Genomic DNA, 27,152 nt, shown 5'->3' on the forward strand with positions numbered 1-27,152 from the left:
CTCAGCACACACCCCCACTGCTACCGACCCCGACACCCCCGCGTTCCTCTGCTCCTCCTAGTGCACCTCTGAGGCGCCGATGCAGGCGTGAAATTTGGCGGGCTGGTAAGCCATTCCACACAAGAGAACAGACGGCAATCCACACCGGGAGAAGACACTCTTCCTGCTTGACTGGCAGATACATTCACGTCCGTTGGTTCCAAATCTTCCGCTCAGGCAGAAATGTACAAGGCAGAGTAACGGGGCCATATGTAAAAACACAGCTGTTTTTTTTCTTTCTTGAGAATGAAAGACATAAACAGTCCTCTGATATTTAACTCTCCAGAATCAACTTCACAAGCAGAAACTTATAGCTACTGTATTCTGACAGCAGGAGACACTGCTGGAGATCGTACCACATCATACACAGCTGTTAAGGCACTCAAAGTCCAATGTCATTTTTACAAGAACTGCCCTGGAAACACACAATACAGCTTCTATAGCTACGACTCCATTCTGGGGCATCACCTGTTGCTATGAAGTCAAATCGAAGTCTGCCCATGTGTCACTATGTGTGTGTCTGTGCTTGACTGTGAGTTAGTGAGAGCATGTGTTTTATCAGTTGCTGGCGCTTGTTTGAACGGAGCCGTGATGAAAGCCTAGACAAACACAAGGGAATGTCAACCAAAGACTAAAGTCAACAGACAGAGCCTCCGCTCTGCCCGGGACCCCTGTGAGAGAGGCATGCCCTCCGACACCGCACCGGACTGTCTCTCCACAGCACTCCTCTCCATCCAATCAAACCTCCACCGGCAAGACAGAAATATACTCAACACAGGGGCAACTGTGTTCTCTGAAACAGTGTAAAGACATGTGAGGAGAATGAATTATGAGACAGAAAGAGGAGACAAAAAAACAAGCTCATAAAGAAACACCGTCAGGCTGTTGTTTTTTTTTTCCAAGCAGTGGCGAGTCAGCTCAGCATACAGGATTAAAGATGGCTGGGGGTAAACACTGTCCAAACACAACACTGAACAAGTGCAACTAGAATATGTCCGTATTTCCATACTACGCTGGTATGAAAAAAGAAAACACAATTAGAAATCTTCCTTCCGTTATAAAAAGGACTAACTGATGCAGACAAAATATTCAAGGGAAGCTCAAAGTACACGCTTCGAATATATTCTGGAGATTCCAGCGTTGTACTTTTGGTCTGGTAATGTACTGTGAAGGCAGCGGAAGGGCAAATGGTAAAGTAGGCTGGGCAAACATCTAGCCCTATTTAAGTCAGAGCTGAAGCTTCACTTTTATTTTTTCTTTGTCCGTTTTTGTGTGGGAAGCCAGCGGAGTGGGCCTGATTCCCTATTGACTCAATGTGCTGAGACATTTTCCCTTTTACCAATGCTAAAGTAGGCATGAGCGCTAATCCTTAGGGGTTAAATGGAGCCTCCTCTGGGGTTTCCCTATCCTGAGAGAGCTGGGGGCGGTTGCTGCCACAGTGCACACAGGACTTTAATGTATTTGGCAGGATTTTTGGCTCAACTTTTACAAACTATGCAAAGGAATTCCTGCTCAAACCTCAGTAATGCAACACTGAAACAGTGTTCGAGCCATCCATGTGGGCTACATATCTGCTTAGATTCAAGGTCTCCCATGGCAGATACTCAGGTGATAGACATGAATAAGAGAAATGCTGCTGATGATGATGATGATAATGATAATGAAATTTTAATGATCGCAGTGAGGAAATTGGGTCACTGGAGCAGCAGAGAGAAAGTGATAGATAAAAAAAGTACAGAGAATTAAATGCATAACAACTCACAAGTACAATGAAAGAACATAGTTGGAGCACTGCAGTAAAATAAGCATCTGTGTTGCAGGTTAGAAGCTGTACGTCAAAGAATATAGCAAATACCTATGTTTGCTGCTGCTCATCTTATTAGTCAGAGTATATGAAAGAAAATAAATGATTGTGTGCAGGTCTGTAGCTTGTGCAAAAATGCATTATAAGCTGTACACGTGATGATAAAAAAAGATGTGAAAATGTGGATTATAAATGGCTTAAATGAGCATAGAAAGAATAGCTTTTGCAAATAATACACTCACAGTGATGAATGTTTCCAAATAGGGAATGCTGGCATTTTCCATATAACAGTGACCTTTACAAAGAGAAGAATGCTTTTTTGAGAGCCTATGCTATGCAGAAACTTGATGGAAGCAGCTACGGTTCAATCAACAGAAGGACTGTTCCCCCATAACACCCGCCACAGAAAGGGACCATTTCCATTTCAAATCGCAGCCATTTTCACACCAACCCCGAGACAGGCAGCATCAGCAGCTGCCAAAGTCTGGCAGCTCGTGCCCCCAGTGTTTTTCCCCTATCGCTGTGTATAAATTCACATCTCTGTTATTGCCTGTGTGATTGATGTTGGTTATAATGGCACGACTTCTATTTACCCAACACATCTACCCATCTCCTCTATCGGTGATTTGCTGGTTGACTTCCTCTACCTTTGGTTGTCTTTGATGGGTCAACTTAAAGGAGTTCTTACTGGCCTGTGAAATGTCACAGCTTTGTCTTTATTATTCGTTTGTGAGATTGGAGAGTGGAAATGGATATTTTAAGGCTATGATGTGTAAGAAGAAAAAGCACTGCTCCTGGGCCCAGAGCAATTACCTTCAAATACACCTAAAATCTTTTTCTACTTCTGTCTCTCTGTTAGCACAGACACACTTCAAAGACTGAAGGATTTCAACTTGATCCTGTATTCACAAGCAATAAAAAAATCTTAATGGTGGTTATCACTAAATGATACAGGTAGGCAGAGAAATACTATAGGCGTAACTTTAAAAGCACACTTTTGTGTCATGTTTAATTCATATCTACAATCTGCTTTTTGTCATGCTGTGCAACAGGCACCGATCAGCCCTGAAGGGAGGTAAGCCCTCGTGTGATCCTTTCCCATGGTTTCCCTCCATTTCTACTGTGAAAGGGGTTTGGGGGAACTTTTGCTTGTATTGTAGAACAGACCTGGGTTATTATAGTTAACTAAAATGAAAATAAGCAGAGAAACATATATGAAACTGACACTAAAAAAAAAATCCTTTAAGAAAACCTGAAATTAAGTTGCCTGGCTAAAAAAATTAATACAAAATAATAACAAAATCAAAATGACCGTAAATTCATTTCAGTTTTAGTTGTTTTTTTAAGCTATAATATATCACCAAGTAAAAAAGGAGACAGCATGAATTTCCATCAAGTCTTGAGACATTGAACCCCTATATTATATTTATTTATATAGTTTTGAAGCCTCGACACAGACAACTCCCAGACCGGACAATGCCGTGGTAGCGACCTGTCAATCACAAGGTAGACACACCCTGAAGCATACCCTGCTTTATGGTTTACTTTGCTCTAAATGGGACCATAATTTACTAAATGAACTTCATGCTGTATTGAAGAAGACTTGAAACCAGCTAAGGAGACCATGAACTAATTTTTACAATGTTTACTGAGGTAATAAATCAAGTGAGAAATAGGGTCATTTTCTCATAGACTTCTATACAGTCTGACATTTATGTGCAACCAGAGGAGTCGCCCCCTGCTGGCTGTTGGAAAGAATGCAATTTTAAGGCACTTCTACATTGGCTTCACTTTTCAGACACGGAGGTAGCTCACTGATTGAACCACAGAAATTGAACGGTCTTGACCTTCCAGGAGATGGTTCTATGCTGCAATAGCTTCACTAAAGTAGCATGAAAATTAAACAGTATGGCCATTCCTACACAGTTCTCCAACCATGTATTTTGTATATATATATATATATATATATATATATATATATATAGCTACATACTTCTGAGACATCATAGCATTAATTCTTATAGCTGTTAGGGTAATACAAACTAAAATTATTGTAAAACTAAAAATAAATGTATAAAAACCTGTCTGAAAAACAACAAATGTAAAACTAGCAAACACACTCTGAAAACGAACTAAAACTAAACTAAAATGAAATTGATAAGCCAAAACTAAAATAAAATAAAAACTATTATGACCATGGAATGGACTGGAGAGGTGCTTTTGTCACGTTTGCCAATGAAGGTGTTTTTGCACAATGTTTTTAACAGCACTGAAATACTACATAACTCATCATTAGATTCAATATACTTTGAATTTAGCCTGGCAGTAATTGGGAGAAAACATGGAAGGTGTCTTGCTTTGTATTAATGGCATTGACAAAAATAAGTTTCACCGATTTTATGCACATGTAGATGAAGAGCATGTCCGAGATAAACGTAAACACTCCCAGTCCACCACACTGAAACCCTCTCACGCCTCATCCCCATCACTGCCAATGTAATGCACACTGCCACACACACACACTTCTTCCTGCAGAAGGTTAACCTCAGAAACACCCAAGCAACAGAGTGGGATAAAGAGGGTCTACTCCAGTTACTCCCAGTTTTACCTAAAACATGTCATTCACAGCTCCACCACAAGCACCTTACACTCTTGCGCTAATAGGTGGGCGGGTCGTCTACGAACGCCTCTTTCAAGAAAGTCATAAATGTCCCCTCGACTCAACCGGTGCTTTTATCCCTCAATCATCACTTTCTATAGGCTTCCTTTGAATGCGGCCCCTGGCTGCAGAGTAATAAGACATCCGATATCCAAGTCACTCAGGATGAGTGGTGAAGAGCCGGTGTCAGACGCCGAGGCGCAGACACCTCCCTGTTGTTGGGATGGATGGAGGTGTTACCTGAAAACACCTTCTGGAGTTTAATGCCAATTAAGTGGCTCCAGTTCACGTAGAACACTTCTTACCACCACAATGACAAAATGTCAACATAACTCTACCCCAGCTTCGACAGATAATATAATGATGCAAACTGAATGATATCACTCCAGACAACCATATGCAAGTGTGAGACTGGATAATGAGAATGTATTTCAAGCAAGTGATTGAAGCGTCAGCTCAGAGTACCAGGTTTGCTCTAAGGTGCGTGAACATATAAAAATCTCCTTTTGCTTTTGTCTTTTCCTACCAGTTATTCATTGTGTTTAGCAGCGGGGAAAAACAAAGTTGAGAAATTGTTTTTTAAAAAAAAAGGGCAATTTTTAGATATGACTCGAGAGTAAACAAAGTCATCCAGATCACAGAGAAAACAAAGTCAGAGTTAGTGTTTGGCACAGATAAGTGAACACTTTGATCATGATGATGGCAGCTCTGTGTCACATCCCTTCTTTAGTACTCCCACTTCTCTTAACCCAAAAATACTGTTGCCTACTTCCTGTATGTGCTCCAATCAACAGGCCCATTACAGTCCTTGAGGTCTTGTACAATCTATCTTATCTAGAGAAACAAACCAAGTTGTTGCTGCTCTAGATAAGATAACAGTAGCCCTGACTTCCTCTCCTTACAACTCTAAACCCTGACTGACCCTTTCATAAGACACTCCTGATCTCAAAGCACTAAATTCACCCGTGTACTGAAGGAATGTGCTGCTGAGTTTTAGGAAATCAGAAAGCTCCTTGTTTGTCTTTAAGGCTCTCACACTCTGCGCTTACACAAGCATATAGAGTCCATTGTAGAGATAAATGCTGCCATTTAACTAAGGCTGGAGAAAAGATGCTAAGTTGGCTAATTAGAGATTTAGTGCAGGAATTGTAAACCAGTTACAAAGCAAGAGAGAGGGGCTTAAATTAGCTACATTAGAGATGTATGCTGGACTGTGAAAACACTGTATGGTAATTCTATCTTTTATCCTCTTTATTGTGCTGATTAGTGCAGCGGGGCGATGGGGGGTGCTCTATCTAATCTGATCACAGAGCATTGTGTTTGGGGTCATTAACCTATGGGAGGTTCTAAGGTTGACAAGTCAGCTTCTACCCCCCTCTACCTTTTTTTATGAAGCTCGCTCATCCCTCAGTTCCTCTGTCTCCACAGACAACACAACAGCAACCACAAAAACAGCCAAAGAAAACAAAAGACGAGGGGAAAAACAGCCGACGGGGCTATTCGCATGACTTGTCATTCCTCCACTAACACAAGGCCCAAATGACTGCTGGCCGAGGCCCCTGGACTTGCCGAAGCAGCAGGATGTCGGCCCCTTTAGTCTCAGTTGTTGTTGGCTCTTGTCTTTTTCTGCAACCTAGTCGCAAGAGATGAAGGGGTCAACCTATCCCTCAACATCTGGGATCTGCATCAGAAAAGATTAGTAGCCTTACTGCATGTATGACGTGCATTCGTATGGATAAAGATCCGACAAGCTCCACCAGACAAAGCTTTCGCTTGCCAACCATTTTAGGCGATTCCACTATACCTACATTTGCATCTCTACAAACCCACACTAATGAAATCCAACATCTGTCTACATATTTACCCGTTCACTAGTTTATATATTTATTTTCCCATAAACCCTCTTTCTATCCCTGTCACACACATTACACCCTCTGCGAATCAAAAATGTGAATTCTCCAGCATAACCAACAGCACCTCTCATCCACAAATCCTAGTTAAACTGTTGTGATACTGAAAAGCTGCCTGTCAGGATGGCAGAGCGGAGATGAAAGGCCCACAGCAAAGATCTCTGCTGATTGCCTGTAGAGGATGAATATGCAAATAAAGCAGAAGGTAAATGAAAAACAAAGCGGGGGTTTTGGCAGCAGCCTTTTACATGTTCCCCCTTTTATTTGGCATTGGTTAAGAACACGGAAAGTCTCTCAATAATGAATTCCAGTCAGAGCAAAGAAGGAGACAAGAGGGGAAATCAGCCTCCATTTTCCCCCTGTGAGCCCCTGAGCAGTTTTGGGGCCTATTGTATTTCACACAAGCTTTTCAGTGAACACGCACTAAGCTTAAGTGACAGATAAACGGAAAATTGAGGGAGATAAAATAATATCCATAACACCTAGCTTACATAGACTGGGTCTGCGTCCAGAAAGTAGGGCACCACAGCCTGCCGAGCTCCATCTATTGACCACAGCAAGAGCAAAAGAGCAAATCAATTATCTGGTCCAATGTCTGTCACGAGAGACAAAAACTGGGATTAGGACAGTCTGATATAGAACAAGGCCAAGAGCACATTGAGCAGTTGTTTCGTTGCCACCGGAGCCAAAAGGCACTTCAGCCAGCAGCACTTAGCAAAATCAAGTGGCTTAATATATTTAGCTATCTTTGCAAACACGCACAACAGAGTAGGAAACAACCTGTCTGTTGTCTAAACACAGTGGAATTGGCCAGACAGACTAGAGTGCATCCTTGGGAAAGGAGAGCACCTATCCCCCTTGAACAAAAGATGAACAGGGCAACAGATTTCCCTGGTCTTGAGATAACAGAAACCCAACACCCTCGTCCTCCAGTGGGGCTCTTTGTATGTCTGAGAGAGGGTCAATCGGCAGCCGCTGACAGATGTGTCTGCAGTCAATTTAGGAGAAGAAGGCACAGTGAGGTCAGGCATAGGTTTCTCTGCTCTGTCCCCCTGGAGGGAAGACAAGGATCAAGTCAGGATGTCCGAGGCTGACCTTTTCTCACCTCGCAGCCGTTGGCATACAACACCTGGACTAATATGATCCAGTCATTAACAAAGTAGCAAAACAAGAAGCCGCAGTGGAAACTTTAGATAGATCAATAGAAACAGATTTGCCTCCAAGTGAACGGCATACAGGCGGACAATTTATATTTGTCTAGAAATCCCATTGTGTTTCCAACAAAAAGTGAGAACCACTCCAGCTGGAAAGCAAACAAATCTGAAAAAACTCCACTGGAGGTCTAAGTAGTTTTGGCAGATGCTCCAAGCTTAAGTGTCTGTTCAATTAGGCACTCTAGTTAAGATGGCAATCATGGTTTAACCGTGTGCCGATGTGTCGAGCCTGGAGCTGGAACACGCTCCGTCCTGGCAAATAACTGGGCATGAGATGTCAGCGGTGGTCAGACACTTGGACAGTACGCACCGTCCTAATGAGGCAATAACAATTGCTCCGAGTGGAGGTCCACATCAGCTCATGAGCAGAGTGCTAAAACAGCCTAAATGGGGACATTAATGAGAAGTGCTGTTGTTTGTATGTCAAGTTACATTCATGAACAGCATTTTCTTTAATAATGTTCAATTATGACTTTGTGTGAACAGGGGTCATTTGCAGAATATTGCAAAGTCGGGCTTCTCCATTTGTTTGTCGTCGGTTAAATATTATCGGGTCTCTAATGCTAGTTTACTGACAACATTTAGCTTTCCTAACCGTCATTAATTATTACAGGGCAGCTGCTCTCTCTTGACAAACAGAAAGCATGATTAATTTTGGCTAGATATTTTAGTATCCCCAGAACGAGTGAATAACACCTCACTCGCAAACCTGCTTGTTTACGGCAAATTAATGCAGACCCTGCAGGCATTCACAACTGAATAGCATAATAGGTTTGAGGTAATTAACAAAAAGTAGTATTTAGTGAATGGCATGTAAGTGAGGAGTCTTCCCGTTACTTAGACAGCTGCGCACAGATCTGATCTTTGACCCGCTGGCATAGACAGGAAGTTGATATTCAGCAACAGAAACAGAGCTTTGCCTGGTAGCCAGAGAGGGAGACACTGGAGATGACGCAGGGCAGGAGAGAGTGTTGGCCAGGTCAGCTCTGCTGTACAACCCTTTGACTAACAGGGTGACTCACTGCTGCTTTGGGCCTTGAAGGGAGCAAAGTCCACTGGTTGGCTCCGTTTAAACATGAAACCATAGAGGGTCAAAGAGAGAGCAGGAGGGGCAAAAGTCAGAATGGTTCAGGTATGTCAGAGAGAATCACTTCTCCATCCTGTATCAACGTACAGACACACACATACGTAGAGCTGCAACAATTTATCGATTAGTTCTCAACTATTAAATTAAATCACCAACTATTTTGATAATCGGTTAATTAGTTTGAGTCATTTTTCAAGAAAAAAAGTCAAAATTCTCTGATTCCAGCTTCTTAAATGTCAATATTTTCTGGTTTCTTTACTCCTCTTTGACAGTAAACTGAATGTCGTTGAGTTGTGAAGAAAATAAGACATTTGAGGACATCGTCTTGGGGAAACACTGATCGACATTTATCACCATTTTCTGACCTTTTATAGACTAAACAACTTATTGATTAATCAAGAAAATAATCGACAATGAAAATAATTGTTAGTTGCAGCCCTACATGCATGCTCAATGTACACACAGGAACGTATATTAGTTATTAGCACAATTCTAAATCCTTGTTATAATTTATTCTGGTTCACTGTGACAACATAATCAAATATTTATTACCCGTCAAAAAAAAAGGGGGAAAAAAAGTAATTCTTGTATTTGCTTCACACATAAAAAAGACGAAGTTTTTAATTAGCTTTTTAGATTAGAATTTTTACACTTGCTTGGACAAAACAATTTGAGTCTACAATTGTGAAACATTTATTTTTTTGTCTTTCAGAAGACATTTATACCGTCTTAAAAAAAAACAAAAAAACACCTGCGACAGGGATAATTGACAAATCACAACATCGGTAATGAAGCCCCTGATGCAAAAAAAAAAAACTAATCACGAATTATCCTGACACATCTCAAACAAATATGCAAATGGTAATTTAACTAGAGCTAACAAAACCACAAACAAACCACTAGAAGTAAAAAGGTGTGTAGCATATTATTCCCACCAACATGAACACACATACTGTACATTTCCTCTTCCTTCCCCTCTTTTTTTCTGGCAGTGAGCACATTGCTTTCCAACCAGTGACTATTCACTCCTCTTAAGTGCACACATCTGACGAGGATGTGAGTGCATTTCCCCTTTCCTCCACTCCCCCTAGTGTACCCATCCAACACTGCATTTTCCCTATGCATCTCCCAAACAGAGAGAGAGAGAGAGAGAGAGAGAGGGAAGTAGAGAGAGAGAGAGAGAGAGAGAGAGAGAGAGAGAGAGAGAGAGAGAGAGAGAGAGAGAGAGAGAGAGAGAGAGAGAGGCCCCTCCTCCAGATGACATCAGTGCTCTATTGAAGCTAGAGGCAAACACAACTCCACATTTGTATTGAGATCTGGCCGTGCACCTACGTCCTTGCACAGCCTACAGATTGTGTGTGAGTGTGAGGGACACCAGTAAACATAGCAGAGCTGCTAAAGATAAACTCCTAATAGCTCTATATAGCCTTGTGAGTGTGTGAGAGAAGCTTTTTTTGGATCTGAATTTAAATCCTCATAGCCTGGATTGGATTATTTTTTTCTGTGAACCCCAATTTAAGAGGATACCTGTTACTTTCCAATGTTTTATTTTTTGGGTTGATTATAGAGGTAAGTGCGTTTTTTGCTGGTTGGGAAATGCATCATCTTTTTTTTGGATCCTCTTTTCTGGGAGAAGGAATTTAAAGTCATGCAGGATCCTCAGGAGTTGTATCTTAATTAGTTGCGATCTTTTTTTCTTTCTTTTTTTTTTTAATACTCGACCCATGCAGAAAAAAAATCTCTTTAAACGAAAAAAAAAAAAATCGTGAGTGCACGTTTCTTCCAAAAAATTGAGCTCGTTAGTTTTACGCACTGCAAGTCCTGCTCATCTTTTGCAGATAAAAATCTGATTTATAAACAGATTATTCCATCTATCTGGTCATATCAAGTCTCCTGCTCTGCAACTTGCTGCTTCGATCCTGTGCGACCACAAATCCCCACATCTCTGGGGTTTTTTCCTCCTCCTGCACTCTTTCCACTGTAGAGATGCATTTCTTGTTGCGACACGCTACATTTGCTTCTCGATCACATTCACACTCCGCCTCAGTCTCAACATGTATAAAAAAAAAAAGCACTTAGGAGAAAGCAACGGGGGCGTCCAAAAAATCTTTATTATCCTTATTTCAGCTTTTGATTTCCCCCTCTCAACCGGTGGGAAAATAAACAGAGGTGAATATGCAAAACTTGATCGGATTAAAGAGGAACTGTGTGATGTGTGATTTGGAGTCTGTGCGTCGCAGCCGAGCCGAAGACGCCCCGGTGTGCAGATGAAATTGCAGTGCGGAGTCAGACAGACATGAAGGGGCAAGCTGGAGAAGAAACTCCACTAAATGCGTCTCTCCAGCGTCACACTGTCTCTCTGACCAGCTCTATTCATGCACTGTTTCCATGCAAATTTACTGTGTGCAAACTGCAAACCTGTCTGCAGATAATCCCCCCCTAAAAAAAAACACACCATAGGTTGTGTATATAGCCTGCTGTATGTAGGGGCGCAGTCATGGAGGTCCCCAAAAAATGCACAAAATGAAGTTCCAGACGCACCAGTTCGTTTAACACACTGTAACGTTACATTAACATTTCCTTAAAAACAAACTGTTTTATGATAAGCATCCAGAAATAAACGCGGTTTACAGTATAGGATAATATCTCCTGCTCAGTATGGTCGACATCTATTCTGTTCGCTTCTCTCTCTCCCTCTCTCTCCACACAAAACCTGATATTAATCCCATTACATCAATGCAATAAAGTAGGCACCTTTAATTCTCATGCATTGTATTTAAGCTGGATGTATTAATGGCAACACCAGGGCAGGGGACAGCTGTTAATCCAATTTAACACAGCCTTTTATCTTCATGAGACGATAAGGTCATCCAGGCTTTAAACAATGACAAATATAAATATATATATATATGTATAAACTATATAGAGGCTGCATCCTGATAGCAGTAAATCCACTAATAGTGGATGCAAACTTGACTTCAATTGTCAAGCAATGTAATAGTCACTCTGTTTTTCAGTGTGTGTGTGTGTGTGAGAGACAAAAGAAATAAATAGGCTGTTAAACATAGCAGACATGAGGACAGACCCAATTGTCTTCAGTGATGACTGCCTGAGGCAAAAGTCCCCAGTCGATTGCTTTCAGAGGGAATTCACACTGCAGATTAACAACTAACCAGGTCACTACAGAGAGAATCTGATATTGCCAGAAAAGTTGAAGCATAAAATATGTATGACTGTGTTAGGGGGGAAAAGTAATAAGACTTTCATAACTACCAAGACATATTTCAGATTGGTACTCTGAGGAGGCCTCTTTCAGTTCCTTTCATTATTTATCTAAAACAGTCTTTTTTACCATTTATTCCAAGAGTCAAATCATTTTATATTGGTAACTGAAAGTAAAAGGTGGCTGCAAAGCATAAATACTGCAGGAAAAAAACTCTGCGAGCGCTATGACTCAGGGAAAACCGTAGATAGGCCGGTAGGGAGGTTAACAAATCTGTGTATTGTAGGTAGGTGTCGGGCCTGTGCTGAGATGGGCTCCTGTGAGCAGCTTAACATGAGTATTCAGAGTTTTGGTGTTTGCTTGTCACATACAGACACACACACTCATTTCATCTTGCAGTGCCTACCACCCCCATGTGGGGAAAAACCACTGCAGCTGCTACAGATCTCTCCTTTCAGGCTGTTACAAAAGAGAGACCCCCGTGTGTCCCAGGCCTCTCTGTGCTCTTAATGGGCCGGCAAAAAGTATCATCTGGTCAGCCCATCTAAAGACAGCGCCAGGAGGCCGCGAACCAAATCTGTGAAACTATCAAGAGATTTTTCGCCCATTTTCTCTGCGGCTGAACTGTGTTCTGTGTCCCTGTGAATTCAGATGTGACCATGAATGTTCCATTGTGTCTCGGCACCACAGCAGGCCCCTGCCCGGCGTCCTGAGATACAACTTACTAATATGTAAAGCCATGGCAGAGGCAAGGCTTCACATGGCACATGAAAAATAACAAAAACTCACCTTGTTTAAGAGCAGAAAATCATGAAACAAAAAAATTAAATACAACAAATGGACACTAGATTTTTCTTTTATATCAGATTAGCTTCAACTGTCCTTAACCAAAATACATTTATATGCATGAATAGCATAAACAATTCATCTTTTCTAGTTTAATTTGTGTGCTTTAAACCTATCATGTCAAACAACGTTGCAAAAAAAAAAACACATTTTCAATACCAAAATCTGAAGAAAAAAAATACTTCAACCAATATTGTGTGCAATCAATCATAATTCAAAACTATATTGTGAATTAGAATAAATAATCAACAGCAGATACAAACAACATTGATTTCCCAATGGAGAGCTCTACTGTGGTTCAAAATTAATTTCAGGGCTCATGAATAATTTAACAGTCAGCCAGTACTACTTCCACAGCTCTTTCCCCCCCTACTAAATGCAGCCTATGTAATATTATTCTGTATTTTTACGGAACTAAAAGTCATTATAATCTGCAATACTTTTGACAGGCATGAAATTGTTTCTATTTGAGGTTCTTCCAAAGCCTTTCTTGTGCAGTGTATGACTCGGGGGCACAAAGTCTTGGGCTCTGTTATTGCAGACTAATGTGCATTTATGCGTGTTGAGCTCACAATGGCTATCAGTGTCCAGCTTTGTGTGAGCCTCCCACGCTCTCCACTGAAAGGTAACTAGCTGTACACACACACACAATTTTACCAGGATGCTCAATTGAACTTTGCCAGTTCAGATTAAATGAAGCAGAAGCCACTTTGACTGCTAGAGAAATCCCCTGTCGGCTGGCGGAGCTTATTAGGACGATGGAGAAAGACATCCATCACGAAAAATGTTGAACTCAGCCTCCGTTGCCCTCAAAGTGATTGTGTGCACATAAACGTAGCGTGTGTGTGTGCGGGTGGGGGTGCGTACGTATATGTTATTAGTAAATGCAATAGAAAAAGGCTTGCAAAAAGGACTCTATAAAGTGGAGGCATTTTCTTAATTGCCCGAATAAAATGTTTCACCCCCTCTGTTGAGGCTACAAGGTCCACATGCTTGCCTTGTAGCGAACAATGGAGAGGGGCCACTCTCCTGAAATCTGATGAGCGTGGAAAAAGAAATGGGGGGAAAAAACAGCCAAGTATCTAGGCCCGACTATGCTCCTCGTAAAGTGAGCATGATGTACTTGGTTCAAAGCAGACGTCTGATAAATCACCCACAATATAACGTCACACCGAGGCCTAGGATACATTATGTTTTTGCTCTTTCTTTCCAGTGTTCATAAAATAATAACCGTACACTGGACACTGGGACAGATTCTGTTATCTCAGCAGGTAACAAAGAAAGGCAAACTAACTGGAAATGTTGCACTATGTCATATGTGTGGCTATTTATGCAGATAATCATCCTGTATCACAACCCCAAAAGCCTATTCCTAGTGTAGATACGTAAGTCTCACTGGGTTCCCTTGATAAGACAGAAATGCAGAGACACTTACTTTCTTTCATGTCATGCTAAGAATTCAAGCATTCAAATCAAGACTACATACTTGACATTATTCAGAGGATGGAGAACTTTACAAAATGAGGTGAAAAGGCCTATTTAGAATTGAAATAGCGCGACTAAGTGCTGCATTAAAAGTTCATTCCAACAGACAGACAGCACTACTGCATCCCTCTATCGTCCCGCCATTTTCTAAAACTCCATTACTGAATTTCATCTTTTTTTTTCCTTTGTCAGACTCCTTTATTCCAGAAGTTAGTAGAGGTCACATCTGGTGCTTTTTCCCCAGACTCTAATCTACCACTAATGCAATACTGGACTAAGGGGCCGTGTTTAGATGGAACAGAAGGAAGGGGGGGCGTTATTATTAGACAGCATCTCAGGAGTTGTAATCGAGTTTCAAGCCTCTCAATTCCCTAATCTTCTCCTTGTCATGGGCTACAACTGTTAAATGGCTGGGCCCCTTGTTTCTAATTTACCTTTACGTGTTTTACAGCAAACAGTGGCTGCCAGCAGGTCACGTAAAAGGACACAAAGCTATTGTGTTGTAAGAGGAAACGCAACATTTTCTTTGGCAAAGGAAATTCTATTTTTACAAACAGAACCAGCATTCATGGAGAATGGGGAGGGGGTGAGGGTTCACAGAGAGGAGCTGGGAGTGACAGGGATGGATGCAACAGCCATCCTCTTCTCCATACAAAAGTCAAATGGGCCATTTGTCATGGGCGCTTTTCAACAATGCGAGCAATTCAGTAAGGATCCGTTTTTCCTCTCGTGAGGGATCTGGACCAGCCTTGTTTCTAAAATAGCATAAACTGCATTTTTTTTTTAAATCGCAGGACTCTTGTTAAACACCAAAAGCTCAGCTGAGCCGTGAACTGGACTGAGAAGGGCACAGGGGCTCCACCCTTAGCCATTGTGTTGGGGTCTAGATCAATGTTGTCTTTCGTATGCATGGACATTCTTTCTTGTATCACCATAGAAAAGAAATGCGGTGTGTTAGAGTAACGGGCTGTAAAAGGTCAAATCATCGACGAGAAGAAAGGCTATTTCTAAATAAGAATTCACAATGTAAGGGAGGTCAGGGTTCAGTATCAAACGCATTCCTAAACTTAATTAGATTTCCTCAGTGTCAACATCTAGTTCACTTAACGTTTCATACTAAAATCAATGACTGGAATGAGTAGCTGAAATGAACAGGAGCGTAGAGAGAGATACATTCTTACATTTCTACCAAATTGAAAGAAAAAACAATGAAAAATGAAGGTATAATGACACAAACATGCATTATTTTGTTCGGACTGAATGTGAGCATTAAATATGTTTGTCTCTGGTTATTTTTCAGAGCATCGTCCCAGGTGTGAGGAGGGCACGTTTGAGTCAAGCTGCAGATGCGTGAGGGAGGCTGGGCCCAGAAGGATAAGCACCTCGCCTTGTTTCGCTCCTCAGAGGAAAGGAGAACATTGGTTATCTGCTTCGGAAAAGGGGACCAGAGCCCTGGATTAATGTGTATACAGGCTCGACAAGGGAGCAGAGGATTCTGGGTTACCTGAAGACCTGGAGTACACGAGTGAACAGGCCTGTATTGAGCCTGTGGCACAGGGGATTGGTATGGCTCAGACCAGCTTTGTGTCAACTCATCATGCCTGTCGGGCTTGATTGCAGAAAGGAGCCTTTGCTAGAGCTCGCCCCGTCCTGCACGCGGAACACTATACAACACCCACAAAATCTCATTTGCAGTTATGGCTGTTGAGCTCAACACCCATTAGGATTTTTCAATATTACCTGTGAGCGCATGTTTTGTCAGTGAGAGGGGATGCTTTTTCTACAGGCTTATCTGCCATGGTAAAGGCATTGAAAGCATGAGCCTCTGACTACACAGAGGAGGTCATCGTCCAAACAAGGATCAGCTCAGCAAACACTGACCAGGTCAGGATATCACCAGAAACCCCTCGGACAAACTTTCCCTTTCAGGAAGGATAAGAGCAAATTCAAGAGGAAATCTTGATTGGATTTTTGGTGGCTGGAAAGGATTTACCCCGTCGTAGAAATCAGGTATGACAAATATGGATGGCTTTGCTTTTTTTCCACTTCACTGACCAGACCACAATTTCTAATGAGACATGCAGGAAGAGAGGTCACGGCAGGAATGCATAATTAAAGCAATGAATCAGTATTAGCCTAATTAAAAAGGAACTACACATCGATAGTGAAAAAAGAGACAGACAACCAGTTAGCACCTTCTGCTTTGCACATTTCAAGGCTGCCGGTCGTAAGTTCATGAATTGTTAAATGTTACATATTTTTATTAAATTGATCTATTCAATTAGATACTTTTTAAACATACCACAGTTACTGTGGAAGGATAAATGAAGCTCACAAATTTCACCTTGTAACTTCAGAAAACTCTCAAAAAACCTGTCACTCTTAACGCGATAGATTTTTATCAAACCTCTTTTCTGTGAGGAGAGATATTCCTTCCCTACCTTGTAAGAGGCCAGTTAAACCCCAGAATTTGAATGGTGAAAAGGCACGGGTAATGATCCAACAGGACTTAAGAGTATGTCAGTTCCACAACAGTTCATCAACAAAGCCCGACTTTGTTCACTCTCGTGGTCAGCAGCGATGAAAGGCAGCCTTGAGATACGGAAAATGTGTAAAACAACTAGGGGATGCTATTACGTTTCACAAGTCAGGGCCAAAAAGCTGAGACACAGAGATCCAATTCACAAAGCTCAGAAGTTGGAACATTTCTTAAAAATCAGTTGTTTCTAACACAAGTTACTTTTTAAACTTCTAATCCTTGAAATCTATAGTTGATGTAAAGATAGCTCTGATGAAAACTGTTTATTGCAGGAAAAAAACTGTTTCACTTTATTTTTACTGTCTGGCAATCCTAATGATCAATTCATATACATTTAATAGGAGGATTTCAAACGGATTCTTTCAGCAGTTATTTAATCTAGAAAGTGCTGCAGGCAGCATTTCAAACACCCAGCAATTATGAGAACAGGAATTTGGCTCTCCTTTAAAGGCCTTGTGCATTAAATGTACCCTTGTGTCTTCTCCCCAGGGGCTCCTGAGTGATTAGACTGCCAGGCAACACAGCTTCAAGATGGTGCGTCAATGCAAGGCCTTTATCCTCTTCCTCATCAGGGTCGGGCTGCTGCTGGGTCTTGCTAACCCCCTGGTGACCTCCGCCTCATGTCCCTCAGCCTGCCGCTGCGACGGGACCTTCATCTACTGTAATGACCGTGGCCTGACTTCCATTCCAACAGGTTTGCCCCTGGATGCTACAGTGCTCTTTCTGCAAAACAATCGCATCAAGAGTTCGGGCATTCCCACAGAGCTCCGCAGGCTGGTAAATGTGGAGAAGATCTACCTTTACTGCAACAGCCTGGATGAGTTCCCCACTAACCTTCCTCTTGGGCTGAAAGAGCTCCACCTTCAGGAGAACAACGTTCGGATGATTACCCATTCCTCTCTAGCTCAAATTCCCTACATTGAGGAACTACACCTGGATGATAACTCGGTGTCGGCAGTCAGCATAGAGGAGGGAGCCTTCAGGGACAGTAATCACCTCAGACTGCTTTTTCTCTCCAGAAACCACCTAAGCACCATCCCCTCAGGCCTGCCCATGAGCATTGAGGAGCTGCGCTTTGATGACAACCGCATCTCCTCCATCTCAGAGCAGTCGCTGCAAGATCTCATCAACCTGAAGCGACTAATCCTGGACGGTAACCTGCTCAACAACCGTGGGATTGGGGAGATGGCTCTCATCAACCTGATCAATCTGACCGAGCTCTCGCTAATGAGGAACTCCTTGACATCGCCGCCAGCCAACTTGCCAGGCACCAGTTTGGAGAAGCTGCAGCTACAAGATAATCACATTAATCGGGTCCCGCCTGGGGCTTTCGCCTTCCTTAGGCAGCTGTATCGCCTGGACCTGTCTGGCAACAACCTGAGCAGCCTCCCACAGGGTGTATTTGAAGATCTGGATAATCTCACACAGCTCCTGCTACGCAACAACCCCTGGCAATGCACATGCAGGATGAAATGGGTGCGTGACTGGCTGCGGTCGTTGCCGACTAAGGTGAATGTACGTGGCTTCATGTGCCAGGGTCCTGATAAGGTCAAAGGCATGGCGATTAAAGACCTAACTACAGACATGTTTGACTGCACAGATTCAGAACTCATCTCGACGTATGAGACAAGCACAGTCTCCAACACTTTACGCCCTACACAGCCCCAGTGGCCCTCGTTTGTGACTAAAAGGCCTGTAGTAAAAGGGCCTGACATGGGCTTCAAGAATTACCACAGCACTACCACCTCTTCGGGCAGAAAGATCATCACCATCAGTGTGAAGTCAAGTAGTGCGGATGCAATACACATATCATGGAGGGTGTCGCAGCCCATGACTGCCCTGCGGCTCAGCTGGCTAAAGCTGGGACACAGCCCTGCCTTTGGCTCCATCACTGAGACCATCGTGCAGGGAGAGAGGAAGGAGTACCTGCTCACGGCGCTGGAGCCAGAGTCTTCCTATAGGATATGCATGGTTCCCATGGAGACCAGCAACATTTACCTGTCAGATGAGACCCCTGTTTGCATCGAGACAGAGACTGGTTCTCACAAATCGTACAACCCGACTACAACGTTAAACAGAGAGCAGGAAAAAGAGCCTTTCAAAAATTCCAATCTGCCTTTGGCTGCTATCATTGGAGGGGCTGTGGCTCTTTTGGCAATAATCATGTTGGCACTGGTGTGTTGGTACGTCCACAGGAACGGTTCACTTTTTTCCAGGAACTGCACCTACAACAAAGGCCGTCGGAGAAAGGACGACTATGCTGAGGCCGGCACTAAGAAGGACACCTCCATCCTTGAAATACGAGAGACCTCTTTTCAAATGATACCTATAAATCACCTGCCTGTGACCAAGGAGGATTTTGTGATACACACGATTTTCCCACCTAACGGCCTGACTTTATACAAAAGCCCACACAACGACAACAGTATTAACAACAGGAGCTACAGAGACAGTGGAATACCAGATTCAGACCATTCCCATTCATGATATTGCGCATGGCCATTCATGATGAGTGTGCGACATAAACAGAGTGGCAAGACTTTTACAAAACACTGGATCTATAAGACTAAGGAAGCAATGTTCTGTACATTTGCCATATAATTTATATTTAAGGACATTTTATGAGGACGAAGAACGTTCCGGTTGCAGGCCATCACTGAACCATCAGTGGGTATTGTAACTAACTGCAATTCTATATTTTAGGAATTTGTAGTAATTTGTACTGTATTTCCTTTGCTTAAGGTTATCGACCAACTAAAAGAAACTCTGTGTTCTACTGAGATATGATGACTTGTCAACTGTGAAAGTGGGTTTTCATTGCTGTGTTGAACAATCAGACCTTAGAAAACCTTGTAGTATAAGCACAGGTCATTCTTTTAACTTTGTGGCTGTCTGAAAAACAAAAAGGCAAAAAAATGACATGAAGTAAACTACGGCACAGCTGATCAACTAATTCGCAAAGCAGGCATGTTGCCCTCGAAAACAACGAGCAGTCAGTAGCTGTCTCCACATCACACGGACCAAGAGTCTCGCTCTAGTATTCACCTGGTATGGAGTACGAATAACTAAAGATGAGGTGCCATGCTTTATTTCTCTGCTTTGTTCAGTGTGTGATTTTTTTCTTTCTGTTTCGCAAGAAAAGGAAACACAGCAGAGCAACCCGAGCAGGGTTCCAGTGTTTCCGATAGGATTGTAGACCACAGCACAGGGCAGATAAAGCACACCGACCTTAAGGAGCTCTCTGCTCCTCAGAACAAGTAGACTGGACAGGCTGACACAGGGGACCCCCCACTATCTCTATTTGTACAAGCCAACAATGGCCAAACGACAATGGCGGCATTCTTTAGTACCATGTACCATACGTCATTCTAGTCACCAGGCCGAAAAGACAAAAACATGTTAGCTTTCATTAGAATTACCACAGTGTCAGCAACTCCTTGTTATGAGTATTATTTTGTATTATTTTCCAAATGAACACACTATTATGTTTCCACGATTTGAAGTTAACTGTTCTTAACAATTGAAAACCAAAGTGCATTGTATGCCCTTTGGCCAGTCTTGTATGTGCCTTGATCCAATGCTTATTGTATTTAGCTTTTTAAGAAACCAGTGACTTTTTTTCATACACACTTGAATATGAAAAATATTGGTCATATTACAGAATAAAAGTGGACAAAAATAACGTTGCTCTTCCTTACCTTGAGTACAACAAACCTCACTCAAAAATAATACTGTGATTTTATGGTTGTGTTCAATAACTATTATCCCATCATGCTTTTCTGTGATTGCTCAATCAATTTGCTACTCAAGAGAATTATATCTTTGTACAAATGTGAACTGCCCTGGAGTAAAAAAGAAGGCATGTTTTATTCATTCATATCTCAAATTATTGTCTAGGCGCACAGTCTGAAAATGCTTAGAGATGAAAAACATAACTGCATTTTCATTCTTGTCAGTGATCTGAGCGCTGAGGTCTTAAGTTCATAGCCTTAAACTACATCTCCCCTTCCAAGACATAGTGAACTCTTTAACAATAACCGAGATACTGTTCTTGAAACCCAGTTTTCCACTCCACGGGCAGTCTGCAGAGCAACATCTGCTTGAGGCTGCCGTTGTTCTTTCGTGCGGTGAAGCCATGTGTGACTTATCCGATTGGCCAGAGAGAGAAATGTCACAGTAGAGTAGAAATAGGCTGCGGAGAGATTGGACTCAAGGGTTTGATGAACCTCCCAGGCACCGGGGCAACAGAAAACTAATGACGAGGCACCATATGGAGGGTGGTACAGGCAGACCCTGATGGGGATGCCCGTCCCTGCAGAGGACAGAGTGTATATATACTCGGCTCCGAGCTCCAGGCAGCACACTTAATGACACGGTTGCAGCTCACCCGGCCAAGGGCCCATGAAAAGGTACACATGCAAAAGCAGTAAAATAGCCTATTAGCCCATTTTACAAATACATCCAACAGACCATCTTGTGAAAGCCAACATAAAGTTAAATGCATTTCAGATTATACTCACTAGACCCTCGCACTGGCCGTACTCCTACACAAAAAGCACATAAGTATTCAGTGTGTATCACAAAAAATATTGCATACCCACATTCACACACCCACAAGCTCTTAACACAGGGAAAGCTTTAATTACAGTAAGAGGAGCCGCTAAAAGCTGCACACGCTATCCAAACCTTAAGTATACACTAAGCCTGCCCTTTACACTAAATATATATCACATTAACTTGGAATTAAAGTAAACAGATGGCCTACTTTTAGAATAGTAATAGTTTCCATATGAATGCTGTCAGTTTCTTGTTATGTGACTGTTCAGCCTCAGTCCTATCTTATTTCAGAGAAAGAGGAAAACTCATAATAAAACCCTGGATTGTTGGTAATTTTTCTTTTATTACACTAAAGTGATCAAAGCATCCTCATCAGAGGTAACATTTATCACACTCTTTATGATGGCTTTCTACAGAAACACAAACATATCATGTGCTATGATCTGTGTTTAGGTCAATTAAATTAAACAAAAAGGACGTACAGTTTTTCTCACTGCTATGATCGGCCTAGTAGAACATGTGTAAGCAGAGATGAGGTGGCTGTACAGATGTTGAGAAATGGAAAAGTGCTCTACTACTTGAGCACGGCGTCCATGTGTCTAGTAAATGAAAGAACCTCTTAAAATGTTTCAAGTGTTACTTTTGAGCCAGAAACACTACAAACATAGTGTACCGATGAGATCACTGCACTTTCTTTAGCTAGAACAGCAATCTTTTATGTGTAATTTACGAGCTTTTGAGATTAAGTTAATTACTTGCATGGGTTTGTAGTGACTGAAGTATGCGGACCACTTTAAAGCTCCGCCAATGAGCAAACCGCTTTCACATTTTCTCTCACCTGTTTGATAAATTAAGAGTTTAGCCAAATGGTGAAAGGAGCATGCTATTGTTGTGACTTTCACTGAAAATAATACATTAACCGGAGCAGCTTTGTGCAGTTTGGCTGACCCAAGAAGTATGAGGCAAAATTGATGAACCAGACTGCTGACGACCCCGTGTGACCTCACTTATCACTCATGACCCTTGACCCATGTGTCCCTTTAAACTATTCCTTAATCACTCTCATGTTCTCACTGAGGTCAGACAAGTCTTTAAACAACACAAGATGCCACATGCATTTGTCTCCTGTGTGACACACATAGAAACCTAATGATGTTTGTCTTTTATGTAACTCAGATTGAAACTAATGGTGGCAGCTGCACTGTCGGCCCCAGGCCTATTGTAATGTACTGGTCAGGCAGCCAGTCACATTTGCATTCCTATAGATGCTTGTATCAAAGCGCCCCTGGATGACCTCACCGTTGCCAATAGCTGGGCATGGTTCTTCTCCATCAGCACCATTAGTAGGATCAAAAAAAAGCACAGGCCTATGACTGATTAGAGGTCAGTGAGTTAAGGTCACACTCAGTTCAAGGATCTCAAGAGATGAAAAATGATTGCATATCAGTGTCCGCAAAACATAATCAGTCATCAGGGACTCTGATAGGCAACCTGTCCAACCATAAGGACGCTTAGCTCAGGAAAGACCCCCTGGCATTCATTAGGGCATTATAAGCAGGGACGCCAGATATTATGGGCAAAAACACTCTGAAGAAAAGGTCAGCTGTTAAGCTAATGGCTTAATTGCCCTCAGAACCACACAAAGTCTCACAGCACAACGAGTTGATACAGAGAGGACCAATTTGAGTTCTTTGATTTGGTTTATCAACATAATTAGGCATGTCCAGCTATAATAAATTGCTCAGATTTGACATAAAGGAAAAACAAATCATCAGCAATGAGTTATGTAATTTTTAAGCAACACCTCACAACAGGCTGTGGTTATTATCTGTGATATAATCACAACATATCACGGCCTGAAGTGAGCTATTGCTTTTATAAAACAGACGTCAAATATGGCAATATGAAAGTTATAGACACATTCCAATTTAAATAGTTTTTTATTAATAAATAATAATGTTCACAATAAAAATAGGCCCTCCTGCCTGCACATCCCAAGGCAGTTGCCAGAACAGTGGTTGCTATGGAACGCACACTAGCACCTAGAATATTTATTTTTTTCATCACAGGCTAGCGTTATATTGATTTAATTATTTGGCTCTTTATTTACATTATTGTATGTGGCCATTTATTGTGCCTAAACTGTCCAGCGTCAGTAGGATGACTTTAATATGAGCTTGTACTAGGCTTGCCTTTTTTTGTCCGGTGGAGGTGTGTTGTTTAGCGCAGCGAGGATTAGGGCTGAATGATTTTGAAAAAATATCTCATTGCGATTATTTTGACTGATATCGCAATTACGATATGATTTGCGATATTAGAGGTAATGATCATTTTTACATCGTTATTCTCATTTTTCATTGAAAAACATTAAAATGATTATGGTGTGATTTTTGCAGGGATCTGTACCAAACAAAGATGTTTTCATAAGTCTGTAGAATATGATGTGTAGGCCAGGACATCTCTGCAGCACCACAATATTTAATTTAAAATGGTATGCTGACACATATTTCATCTTTAACCTATATTGCGATTTGAAAATTGCTGTAGGCAATATCGCAATTTCGATAAAATTTCAATTTATTGTGCAGCAGCGAGGATGTTGCTCCACTTTTATCAGGTCTCCGAATTTCGGTTGCCAATCCACTATCAGCCATAATCTCTCTGGTGTCAAGACACGCATCGGATAGTTTGAGTCATGGTGCTGCGGAGGCAGTGGTTAGTGTATTTCTGCTGCGTCCCGCTTGCATATTCTGGGAAACATTGTGGAACTTCCTCTTTACATAGCGCTGCATGTCGTTTAGCAGGAAGCATAGAAGTTGACCTTAACTGTTTCCATTTTGTAGCAGGTTTGGCGGCTAATTTTGTTATTTTGTACCTGTAACCTGCTCCATGTTGGCGGACGTAATCCCCCCGTTTCCCTGTCGCTATGCAACCATGACCACACCTTTTTTTTTCAGACGCAGAGTGAGACTGAAAGTGTAAAGAAATTAGAAGTCATAGCACTGGTATGTGGTTATTATATCACGGCTACGAACCAATCAGATTGCTTGATTTGAACTACCCATTTTACAATCAAAGTTAAATACTCTTGTCACATACAACTTAATGGTCATAATGTAGAGAAAGAAAGATGTAAATGTCTTACAAAACCGAAGCACATTGAACGTTTTGCTCAAAAAAAAAAAAAAAGTTAACCACAGAATAAGAGCCCCTCGTTTTTAAACTCTTGTAAAAAGTGTGCTTCATCAACACATTGACTAGGATGCCAAAAACAACCGCACATTCAAAACAAAAATAAAAGGGGCGCTTGCTGTTCCCTCTCCCTCACATCCCGTTGCACACAGCTTGCACATCAAACAGACCCATGATTTAATGGCCTCTAAATGCTGAGCAGAGTGGTGTGCTGAGGTCAGAAGCCAAACCAAGGCTCAGGGCCTCCCACAAAGTCTGCACTTCTGCCAATGTGTAAAATTTGCATATACTGTGTGTGAGTTCATGTGTATTAGGGATAAACAAAAAGAAGAGAAACTGGCTGTTAATGCTCTAATGGGAAATACTTGCACTTCACATTTATCATCTGGCACAGTGTATATGGTTCATTCATATATTAATCAAATTACATTTAACATTCAAATGTGCTGTTATTAGGGCGGGGCTATATGGAGAAAATCAAATATCACAATATTTTTTACCAATTACCTCGATAGATATTGCAGCGTTGACCACTGGTGCTTTTACAAAATATTTACACAATGAGATTTTTGATAAATAAACATCAGTAATGTGGATATAATGAACAGCTAGTCTGGTAAGTTCAGAAAATTACATCCCTTTACTTTAGAGCAGCCTTTAAAACCAAGAAAAGACAACATTTATGCCATATTACGATATCTAAAATCTAGGAAGATATCTAGTCTCATATCACAATATCGATATAATATCAATGTATTGCCCAGCCCTAACTCTTATTAATGCAAACATGCTTGTGAATATCTAGCTGCAATGTAATGAACACAAGGAGGTGGAAACATACAGCCTGAGTCTTAAACAAAAGGGACAGGATGTATTTGATATCCACGTCATCTTTATCACTCATTTATGATCGCATTTGACAACGAGAGGCTCGTGCTAACCCGTGCACATGTCTGCATGAGTGAGTGTGCTTTGTCCATATGTAATTATGAATGTTATAGTAGTTATGACTTCTTGCCCCTTTATGTGAACCTGTGCACATTGTTCACACATCTAATTAACACAAACAGACAATTATAGGGATTTAAATGCATGCAAGCAGAATATCCTAAATCAATCACCTGCCTTCCACATAGCTGTCCCAAGACTGCCTTGTGACTTTGTTGCTCTCAGTCACAAGCTGCAGTCTGTTCTGGCTGTAACGGGGCAAAAACAGTGAGTCCCGTGAGAGACGTGTCAGTGTGAGTGATGTGCTCCAGCGTGGGGGTGTTGTCCCCTCCACTCTGTCTCTGACCGGCCCCCCCCCCCACACCCACCCGTCCTCCAGGCCAAGACCCTCTCCATCTCTTCACATTACTCAGTGACCTGAAACCACGGGGCCAAAATATCTAACCAGCTCCTCCGTCTTCTTAATGAATCCAATTTTTTGCCTGAGAGCACAAGGCGTGCCCATACATCCATCGCAACTCTAAATTATCTGACATTAATACAAATTAACAAGAAGCCGCCGCCATCAAGACTGTGCCACCCCGCAATGGCATACACTGACAACACATCTATATCGCCGTATGAAGACAGCAACTCATTCTATACCCCAAAACACAGAAGTCAATAATCTCATTTAACAACAGGCCATAACCACAACAAAAGCAGAGGGGCTGATTGGTGTCTGTGCCATTACACTATGAATTATACACAATATGTTATGAAAATATCCATATAATTGACTCTGCACTATGGCAGCCATTAATTCCTGTCCTCCATTAAGTGGTTTAAATGATCTTGTAAGAGGCCATACATCTCCTGATGCCCTTTATGAGATCAACACCACGTCCCCCTAAGAACTTAATCGACCCTCAGTCCCATTTGTCCATGAAGTCTGATGCAGGGGAATAATTATTTCATTCCTAAAGGTTCTGAGGGTCCAACTTGTCCATTACCCCCAGTAGATCTGCAGCAGGGAGGCCAGGGCTCCTCTTCGATCCATTCTCCTCTCTCATTTACGTTAAGCCAGCTTTAAATGTCAGTACAGTATTTGCATGCCAATGTGCATTGCTCTGCAGCTCATTATTTTCAGATGTTGACAGCCTAATCGCATGCAAGTTTAGTCCACTTTGCCAACACGATGCTTGCTACAGCCAAGTCGTTCTGAATAGCAAGCAGAGGTTTAAATCTGCAGTGTTTGTCTGCAGCGGCCTTAGGGTGCTTTCACAGGCCGCAGCCCGTCTGGCTAGTCTGAATCAGAGTGAAATTGATCCTTGGTTTGTTTTCAGTTTCACGATGCACAAATTAGACAAAAACATATATTTGCTGAGGGGCGTGTACGAAGGAGAAAATGTATCTTTTTCGTCTTGAGAGCTGCCGCTTCTATGCTGGGAAACGTAGAATTTGATGTATTGCTGTCAAAGTTTATTTTACTTTGACTCGGCACTGATCTACTGTGCGCATGAATCCCTTCTCCTCCAGTTTGTCTCAAATAACTTCATAAACGTCACTATTTTTGTGGACTTTATTTAGCATTTTTCTATGTTCTGCAGAAGTCCAGGTCAGTCCTCTCCCACTCATGTTAACCTGTCGTTTACCTGTGTCCATCTCAA

At 41.9% G+C, this 27,152-nt stretch overlaps 2 protein-coding genes across 3 annotated transcripts in view; one reads left to right on the forward strand and one right to left on the reverse strand.

Annotated features, from left to right (window-relative positions):
- Positions 1-27,152, reverse strand: part of macrod2 (mono-ADP ribosylhydrolase 2) — a 455,425-nt gene that overhangs the window by 351,110 nt on the left and 77,163 nt on the right. The gene's annotated exons all lie outside the window — the stretch shown is intronic.
- Positions 16,137-19,444, forward strand: flrt3 (fibronectin leucine rich transmembrane 3). Its single transcript, XM_074646539.1, has 2 exons — positions 16,137-16,277; positions 17,296-19,444. Exon 2 carries the CDS (start codon positions 17,338-17,340, stop codon positions 19,291-19,293), a length of 1,956 nt encoding a protein of 651 aa, XP_074502640.1. The 5' UTR covers positions 16,137-16,277; positions 17,296-17,337; the 3' UTR covers positions 19,294-19,444.

The sequence above is a fragment of the Sebastes fasciatus genome, chromosome 9 (genome assembly GCF_043250625.1).
Source record: "Sebastes fasciatus isolate fSebFas1 chromosome 9, fSebFas1.pri, whole genome shotgun sequence".
NCBI classification, from domain to species: domain Eukaryota; kingdom Metazoa; phylum Chordata; class Actinopteri; order Perciformes; family Sebastidae; genus Sebastes; species Sebastes fasciatus.